The sequence below is a fragment of the Centruroides sculpturatus genome, unplaced genomic scaffold (genome assembly GCF_000671375.1).
Source record: "Centruroides sculpturatus isolate CEXI.00-Female unplaced genomic scaffold, Cexi_2.0 scaffold286, whole genome shotgun sequence".
NCBI lineage: Eukaryota > Metazoa > Arthropoda > Arachnida > Scorpiones > Buthidae > Centruroides > Centruroides sculpturatus.
Window position 1 is genome coordinate 336,014 of NW_019384581.1, and position 10,696 is coordinate 346,709.

Below are 10,696 nucleotides of genomic sequence, written 5' to 3' on the forward strand. Positions count from 1 at the left end.
ATTCATTAGCTTAAAGAATTTATCAATTAGAAGTAATAACAGCAGCTCTATCTGTATAAATCCTACTATTTAATATTTATAAATCTCTTCAAATTCGAGTGACTACATCATTTCATAGTTTATATTTTTGAAAATACAAAAATCCAGAAAATATAAGTATTTTTATATAAAAACTTGAAGACATTTGATTGATAATTCAAAGAAAAAATTATATATAATTTTAATATTAATCAATAATATATTGTAGCAATAAATAATTTTATTAATTATATAACAAACAAATATTTTTGATAAAATAAAAATTACATTCATATAGAATGATCAAACACAATAACTTTAATTACTTATATACTTCTATGAAATACTCATGTAAACTAATTAATAAAGTTATTGCTGGAATATATCAATTAATAGTAGTATTTAATATATAATTTTTTTCCTAGAATATAAGAATATTTTAGAAATTGTGAGAATGCTCTCATTTTACACTGGTGATGCATTCCTGAAAGAGGCAATGTAAAAAATTTGGCACAAAATAAATCCATTTTATTATGAAATGAATAGGGATGTGTTACAGGCATTCACAAATGAATATATATATATATATATATTTTTTTTTTTTAATAATACCATAACACATTTAGTGAAAAATTTTTACTAACATGAAGTAGTAATAAATTAATAATACAGAAATTATAACTTATTCATTTATAGCCAAATATGCTGCAGTTTTTATAGTACCATTGTGTTGTTCTTGTACAGCCAGCTGCTGCTGGACACAACTTCAGTTCTGCAATGATGGTCCTGGTTGGGAATCATCCATAGATAACAGGCTAGGCTGAAGATCATGCACCTGCATTAAATATGATCCATGCCTTTCTTTTCCTCTTATGTAGAATTTCATAGTAAGATGCTAAGGCTTCATTTAAATTCCTTTTTACAAAGTCACTTCACTCTTAATCAGGGTCCATTTTGCAACACTCTTCAATCAAGTTGGCATTAGCAAGAAATCATTTAAGTGCATCAATAGTTATTATTTTTACAACATACTCTGGTTCATCATCATTTGTCTCCTCCTCTGTGAGTCTAAATGTTCTACCAAATTTGTTTATTCTTCTATATAGATATTTGCATTTAGTAGTTACAAAAAGTATTTTACATATTGTGGAAAAAAGTTTTTTTGAGATTTATTTTTTGGGGAAAAATTTAAACCAGCATTACTGTCAATCAGTACAAATCAATCCAACATAAAATGAGGATAGCCTGAACAAAGATCCAATGCATGTTCCTCAAATCTTTTCACATTACAAGGTTGATCATGGAAGTTCCATTGAAAAGTCCAATATGATTTTATATATTTTATACCTTTAAAATCATGTTTAAATGTATTTAAGATATTTTATTAAGACCTGATGGTTTTAATATTTAATTCTTAATGTCAAATTTAATTTGAATTATTTCAAATTACTAGTTTATAAATAATTTTTTATAAATAAAATATAAATAAAATGAGGATAGCCTGAACAAAGCTCTAATGCATGTTCCTCAAATCTTTTCACATTACAAGGTTGATCATGGAAGTTCCATTAAAAAGTCCAATATGATTTTATACCTTTAAAATCATGTTTAAATGTATTTAAGCTATTTTATTAAGACCTGATGGTTTTAATATTTAATTCTTAATGTCAAATTTAATTTGAATTATTTCAAATTACTAGTTTATAAATAATTTTTTTCAAAAGAAAATTAAGAATTCTTTAGTAGACTTCTAAAAAATCACTGAAATCTGTTATTGCATTTGAGATATTAAGAAAATTCTAGAGAATTTAGCATATTTTATCAAATAATGCTATAAATTATGACATTTATTTCCTTAATTGTATGTTAATCAATCAACAATTTATTTTAATCAGTTAATTATATTGCTAATTTATTTCCATATAACATTAATGCATCAAAAGAAGTTTAAAATTGTTTTCTGTTAAGTTGTAATTCAACTTTTCTTTCTAAAATAATTATTTCTCTGTCCAAGTTTCTATTTTTATTATTTAATATACATAGATAAAACTTATTACTCTCTCTTTGTTTTGTAACTAACTTCATAGACCCCAAAGAATTCAATTTTTAATTCCTCTAACCCTTTTTTCCCCTATCATTTAAACATGCCATAAAGAACAAAAATAAAGTAAAACCTTAATTTACTGTCATCATTTGTGTACCACTAAAACTAGCACTCAATCACATGTGATGCTAAAATGAAGAATCACAAAAATTCTCTCATTCAACTGGACAGTACACAAAAGAAAACACATACCACAATCTCAAATCAGTCCTGTACCTATTATTTAAGTTCTACAAACATTTTTGGTCTATCCCTAAGACCTACATCAGGTAGAAATCATTCTAAAATGGAACATTTGAAGAAGAGCCAAGACAGAATTCAAAATTTAAAAATTCAATACATAGCCAGCAGGCACATTATTTGATTGGATAGTCACTTAAATAAAACACCCAATCATATATCACTTGCCAGCCTGGGAGACTTGCCCCTTATCCTTGTTGTTGATATGATTATCCTTTCGATCAGCCTTAAAAATCTCTAAGCCTTCAAGATCTATAGTCTGTTCACATCTCAAGGCCATTCTTATCAGAGTCTATATCAAGTTATGATGTAGTTCATTCTAAATTTTGTCCATTGTCAATATTAACTTAGCAGAAAGAACTTTAAGATAAGAGGAGAATATTACTAGACTGCCAATTTAAAATTATTACAAGTTTAGAAAGAAAACTAGATAAAATATATCATTTGAAAGAAATATTTTTTAGCTTTAGCTTTAGAAATGATATTTAACAAAATATAAAAAAACACTGTAACAAGAGTTTATTATTAATTAGCATATTAATAATTACAGACATTGTTACACAAAAGAATGTCTATAATTAACTTTTAAATTAAAAATAATTCTTTGTACAGTATTTAAAAGTAAATCAAAATTCCACTATATAGAGAAAATAAACAGTTAAGTGTTTTAATCCTTTAAAACACTTAACTTGTTTATTTTGTTTATATCTATCTATACTTATGTAGTATTGTATATTATAATATATGTACAGTAAATTACATTTTATTTGAATTTTAATTTCAAAAAGACTAATCTACAGAATCTTAGTAATTCATTGTTAATTCATTCTGTAAAATTTCTGTACAATAATTCATAATCAATTTTATTTATGGGTTTTCTTATTTAATAATATACAATGGACTCTTGATATAGTGAACAATTCTGTTGATCATCATCTTCACATATATATGTGAAGTCTCAATATAGTGAATAATTTAACTCAATCTACTATAATTAAAAATATTCAAATGATAATTTTGTTGAATATGGATATAATCTAAATGCAAACAAAAAAAATATCAAAATACATCAATTGTATAAAACAGAATTTGAATATCTGAAACACTCATTTCTAATCATACCTGAAATTTAAAAAAATCTTTCAAAAACCAAATTATTTTAACTATTTAACATTTTCAGACTAATATAAATTACAATCATATTAAAAATTTTGGAATTTTTAAAATTGATCTATTCCAAAAATGAAGATAAATTAATTTAAAAGTGTTAAATAATTAAAAATTTAATTTTATTGGATCCGATTAAAAGAATTAATTTTTAAAAAGGAATTTTTTACCAAATAAATTGTATTAAATAAAAAAAAATGCTTTGTTCTATTATGATCCATTCATACCTATTGAAAATTTTTAAAATATTCATTTATCCATGCATCTTACTGCAAGTAAAAATTTGTGAACTCGAGGTACACAAATTTATAATTTCACCAATGTGATTTTAAGTAAAGATTTTTTCCCACTATGGTAAACAAAGATCTTTTTATAAAAATTTACTGTATTTTATGGCATATAAGACATAGATGATTTTATCAGCCCTTTTTTGGCAAAAATCATGTCTTATATTCTTAAAATACAGTATAAGATGCATTAAAACTGATTTTTTTCATCAGTTAATACAACTGTATATTGTACAGAGAGATTCCTATCAGATATGGAAACTTTATTTTAACATAGAACCTGTTGGCTTGAATAAATGCATTTTGGTTTTACTCTTCTACATTTATATATCACACTTATATCAGAATGTAAAATGAAAAAAATACAATTGAAATGAATGTAAAAATTAAAAATTTTATATCTTTAACTTTTAGATTCATTTTAATTCATCTTACAACAGTTTAATTTTACTATATAGTCTGAACAAAAAACATTTTTCGTATATATTATATGCAATATATATATATAAAATTGTTTAATAAAACTTTAATCAATATACAATACACAATTTTTTTCTCTCATAACTATTAATATATTTTAAAAAAATACATATTTTATTGAGGTTTCTTCATTATGAAGGAAGTATTTATTAGAATACTGAAAGTAGAATAAATGAACGAAGTAAAACTTTTTAAAATTCAATAAATTCAAAATAATTTCTTTCATAAAAATGAATACAGTAGAGTCTCGAAAACTCGGCCTAATGTGGACCAAAGGGTGGCTGAGTTTGTGAAAATGCTGGGTTATCGGGAATGGGGTTAAAAAAAAATAAGTATGAGTGTTTCCTCAGAAAATACTGTACTGTACTTGTATGTATTGTTTACTTGAGAATACAAGAGAGAATAAACTGCCCAAATACCCATAAACAAAGGAAAAGTACGTCCTTTATGAAGGCATAGAGCCTTTACTACATGAAAATGAAAATTAATGAATACACTGTGTACAGTAATTTACCTGATAAGACAGACCNACAGTACAAGAAGTAATTCTTATCGTTGAAAGTAATTCAATTTTTCTTTTATATTTTCTAATTTTTCACGAACATTTCAGCATCAGTCACTTTCTTCTATCCATATCCAGCGACCTTGATGCCAATCAGATCGTGTCCATAAAGTAGAAAACTATGACTTGTAGTGTAGCCTATTATTAACTTGCTAAAATTGGTTAGCAAAGCCGTGGAAAGACAGGGCCAGAGAGGGCACGTGCCCAGAACGCCAAAATTATCACATGGGCGAACTAATAAATTCATAGAAAACACATACGAGTATGAAAAATGAGGAGCCTTAGGCAATTGCCTAAGGCCCATCGTTACAAGTGCATAAAAAGTGTACTGTTTCTACAGATAACATCTGTTAACAACATAAAAAATGTGTTTTGAGTGTTTCCTCAGAAAATACTGTACTGTACTTGTATGTATTGTTTACTTGAGAATACAAGAGAGAATAAACTGCCCAAATACCCATAAACAAAGGAAAAGTACGTCCTTTATGAAGGCATAGAGCCTTTACTACATGAAAATGAAAATTAATGAATACACTGTGTACAGTAATTTACCTGATAAGACAGANCTTAATGTCAAATTTAATTTGAATTATTTCAAATTACTAGTTTATAAATAATTTTTTTCAAAAGAAAATTAAGAATTCTTTAGTAGACTTCTAAAAAATCACTGAAATCTGTTATTGCATTTGAGATATTAAGAAAATTCTAGAGAATTTAGCATATTTTATCAAATAATGCTATAAATTATGACATTTATTTCCTTAATTGTATGTTAATCAATCAACAATTTATTTTAATCAGTTAATTATATTGCTAATTTATTTCCATATAACATTAATGCATCAAAAGAAGTTTAAAATTGTTTTCTGTTAAGTTGTAATTCAACTTTTCTAGGGATGTGTTACAGGCATTCACAAATGAAAATATATACTGTATACATTTTTTAAAAATAATACCATAACACATTTAATGCAAAATTTTTACTAATATGAAGTAATAATAAATTAATAATACAGAAATTATAACTTATTCATTTATAGCCAAATATGCTGCAGTGTTTATAGTACCATTGTGTTGTTCTTGTAATCTCTAAATATTTAAACTTCACCCATCTCAATGTAACTCCATTTAGCTGGAAAGTATATTGAACAGGATTTCTTGAGTACCAACACTTCCAATCTTTGGCATGGTTATTTTACATTGCATAGCCTATATATTAAATTGCATTACAAACTTCAATTACTAGTTCTTGATAAGGTGGCTATTTAAAATCTTTCTTCTTTATTATATGAAAAGTATTTTAATCATCATCATGAAAATAGAATGCTTCAGTTTTTCTTCTACATTAACTTAATCCAAAGGCAAAGTTACTGAGGGGTTTGACAGAGCATTTCACCCATCGATGTTGGCAAAAATATGCCGCAAAAAATATATATATATATATATATATATTTCAAAATTAAAAGAAATGTAATATAAAGAAAAGACATGAGGGATAGGGAGAACGGGAGAAGAGCCAGCCATGTTGACTGGCTTTTTGTATGAACTATTGGTATCAGTTGGCAAAATCAGCTTCCATATCTCATCACAAGACTATCACATATAGTCTTGTGCCTGTGTTGTAAAAATTTAACTAAAAATATATTTTGTCTTAATGAAAGCATTGAAAATATTTTAATACATGAGATGATATAGAAAATTTAAATATGTAACTGAAATTTCTTGAATAGATTCTCAAATAAATTTCTTGAATTCTTACCAATTACTTGAATAGAAAAATCTATTAAAATATTTATTATATCAGATAATTAATAAAGTAAACAATTTTAAAAGTATAAATCATCAAAAATCAAATTTAAGAATGAAACTATAATTTTTGGAAAATTTACACTTTATGGAAAGAAAAGTTAGTTTCTTGACTTTAATTACATTGTTATTATGTAATTTTCTCTGTATAAAAATCTAAAATTGGAAAGTTTTGATTCACTAAAAATATTTTTCTTATTAAAGAATATAAATTCATCAAAATATTTTTATAAATGATATAATTATTTTACTAACAAATACTAAAATAATTTATAATAAAATTATATAAATGACCTTAAATAAATTATAATCACTATCTAATATCTCAAAAGGTTAAAGTTGGCAAAAATTTTAAATGCAAAATTGTATTTTAAAGATATGTATGACTTTTTTCCACAAGCAAATAGCATTACATCTCATTATACAAATGTCAGTAAATAATTATTCATTAGCTTAAAGAATTTATCAATTAGAAGTAATAACAGCAGCTCTATCTGTATAAATCCTACTATTTAATATTTATAAATCTCTTCAAATTCGAGTGACTACATCATTTCATAGTTTATATTTTTGAAAATACAAAAATCCAGAAAATATAAGTATTTTTATATAAAAACTTGAAGACATTTGATTGATAATTCAAAGAAAAAATTATATATAATTTTAATATTAATCAATAATATATTGTAGCAATAAATAATTTTATTAATTATATAACAAACAAATATTTTTGATAAAATAAAAATTACATTCATATAGAATGATCAAACACAATAACTTTAATTACTTATATACTTCTATGAAATACTCATGTAAACTAATTAATAAAGTTATTGCTGGAATATATCAATTAATAGTAGTATTTAATATATAATTTTTTTCCTAGAATATAAGAATATTTTAGAAATTGTGAGAATGCTCTCATTTTACACTGGTGATGCATTCCTGAAAGAGGCAATGTAAAAAATTTGGCACAAAATAAATCCATTTTATTATGAAATGAATAGGGATGTGTTACAGGCATTCACAAATGAATATATATATATATATATATTTTTTTTTTTTAATAATACCATAACACATTTAGTGAAAAATTTTTACTAACATGAAGTAGTAATAAATTAATAATACAGAAATTATAACTTATTCATTTATAGCCAAATATGCTGCAGTTTTTATAGTACCATTGTGTTGTTCTTGTACAGCCAGCTGCTGCTGGACACAACTTCAGTTCTGCAATGATGGTCCTGGTTGGGAATCATCCATAGATAACAGGCTAGGCTGAAGATCATGCACCTGCATTAAATATGATCCATGCCTTTCTTTTCCTCTTATGTAGAATTTCATAGTAAGATGCTAAGGCTTCATTTAAATTCCTTTTTACAAAGTNTCATCTAATTTCATAATTTAAAAAGCCAAGTAAAAATAAAATATACAAATATTTGTTGTTTATCTTTATGTATGTAAACTAATTAGCATAGGATATTCTATGGGCACATTGCTTGATAAAGCGACATTAATACGGCTGGATAAGCAAACCAATAACAGTCCATTTCAAACAAAATGGGCAATGTCATTGGCTTACTTATCCAGCTACATTAAAGCTGCTTTACCAGACATCCTATGTTATGCTATTTAAATAAATATTTCAATTCTCTGAAAAATAAATGAATATTTATTTATTAATTTAGTTGACAGCAAGTGTGTTAATATATATGCTTTTGGTTAAAAATGTAAGTATTTTTTTAACTGAAAGCATAAATTTATATATATATATGTATTATAATAATAATTAAACAATTATGAAATAATAAATGCTTGAGATTATCAGTTTGAAACAAAATAAACTTGTATTTATAAACAGAATGATAAATAAAAACTTTTATCAATTATTTGCATTTTAAAAAAAACATTCATTATGCAAGCAGAAATTTTGAATTAAAAACAAATCAACATCTTTTGCAATCATAAATTAAAAAAAATAAACAGAAGGATAATATCTAATTAAGATTTTTTTATTTCTTTAATTTGTTTTATCATTGGAATGATGAATAAGTTATGAAAGTAATAAAAATATTCTTAATTTTTTTTTTAAATTATAAATTTTTTAACATTTGATTTCAAGTAGCCACCTACTTTTATGATTCATATTAACAAACTTCAAACTTTTGACTTTACAAGTTGTTAACATGACATCATTTAGAATTGCATGCGTACGCACACAAGTCTGCATTCTTACGAATTTATATTTTTTCCAAAATAAATTACTATTGATACGGCATCGAAACTCACCATCGTTTACTACCGGACTCACGAAATTTATAGGCGTTCGAGAAGCAGATACCATTCCATTAGGAGACTGTTGACTAAAGTGCTCTTCTATGTGAGAAGCCAATTCAAGGCCACAATTAAAATTAGAGCAACCACACACGGGACAACACTCATTAGAATTTTCATCACCGGGAGTCACCTGAGTGGATTTCGCGGGACTGAGAACGTCTCGATGGTCCATGTTGACGTGCAGTTCCAAGTCGGGACTGGTCTCAAAGTTCCTGTTGCACAGAGGACAGGTGAAGGGTCTGTTGTGAGATCGGTCACAGTTAACAAAGTCTGGAAACGATGGACTAGTGAGATCAAAATGTTGACGGTTGATGTGTTCCTGAAGTTTAGTGGGCGAGGGATTTCCGTAATCACAGAGAGGACAAGTGGTGATCCTATCACCATTTGTGACTCTAGGACTGGAAATATCCCTCCTCCACTGCGAAGGAGGCAAATTCAAAGAAAGATTCCCTCTATGCGGCGAATAACATCCCACGTTACTTTCGCTGGCAGAATTATTATTATCGGTCATCACGAACCGTTCCAAAGAATCATTTGACGTGGAGGCACACCTCATCTTGTCACCCACGGGGCTTAAATACTGGAGATGCACTGTACTAACGTGATAGACCATTTCGTCGGCAGAAATGTCTCCCAGATCACAAAAGGGGCATGATATGGCCCCTTCTATGTGGGCGATCATGGTATGAGATCTCATATCATCTTCCGTTAGCTCTTCCTCTCCACAAATATCGCAGCAATAAAGCGTGTCGGGATGCTTAGCTGCCATGGATCTCGAAATTATAAAAATTATATACAGAAAACAAAATTGATTTTTTCCGCCGGCATATCCGGAAATTGGATTAACCTTCACCGATAACGATTTACCACAATTATAACCATATTTTTCTACCTAATTTTAATAAGATAAATACGAATAATACGTATTTTTAAATTTGATTTTTAAAAACAAATCAAATCAGGAACACAAATTGCCGTCCACAGTCGCGTGCGACCGGATCATCTAAGAATAACCTCCACACCGAAGATTCTCGCCTGCGCCTTTCTTTCATTGTCATCCACAATGTGCATCAACCGTGTAGTAAAATTATTATTAATCATTCCAATTCGTTAAAAATAATTTATTTTATAATTAACAGTCGTAAATATTAAAAATTAATTATCGTTTGAATTTTTTATTATTCGTTCGGTTTCGAAAAAGAAACGGCGAAGAGGCGTTTAACTCTTTTATTAAATTAATGTTTTTCAAAAATTAGTTTCGTGTAAATATTCCATCCTGTTATTATTAATTATGCTTTTTAATAAGCAATATTTAAATTGCTATGACAACTATTTTATCGAAAAGAAAATAAATATTACGAGATTGGCAACAATGCATCATGAGAATTTGTTTGCTTGTTTTCAATGAATTCTTTATTTCTATTTAATGGTCATTTCCACAAAACTTTTTCTCCGCATCTTATTGATATAGCAAATGCACGTGAAAAATACATTTTATTTATAAATATTTTATCAATAATTGTGAATCGATAAATTAATTAGGAAATCATTGATTTAAAAAAGTAAACATTCAGCAAAATGTAAATAAAGAATGCTGTCAGGGCTGTGGAGTCGGAGTCGGAGTCGTGGAGTTTTGATGTTTTAGACGGAGTCGGAATCGGAGTCGGAGTTGAAGTCGGTAGAATTTTACGC

General features: G+C 26.7%; 1 protein-coding gene across 2 annotated transcripts in view; it reads right to left on the reverse strand.

The window, feature by feature from the left end:
* The window catches only part of LOC111624468 (zinc finger with UFM1-specific peptidase domain protein-like), a 40,937-nt gene extending 30,874 nt beyond the window's left edge, over positions 1–10,063 (reverse strand). For both annotated transcript variants that reach the window (XR_002756578.1, XM_023367310.1), the window contains exon 1: positions 8,957–10,063. Coding sequence is in view for 1 of the 2 variants with exons in the window: in XM_023367310.1 (XP_023223078.1) it covers positions 8,957–9,773 (817 nt within the window). In the remaining variant the exon portion in view is untranslated. The remainder of the gene's footprint in view (positions 1–8,956) is intronic.
* Between the last annotated feature and the right edge of the window lie 633 nt (positions 10,064–10,696).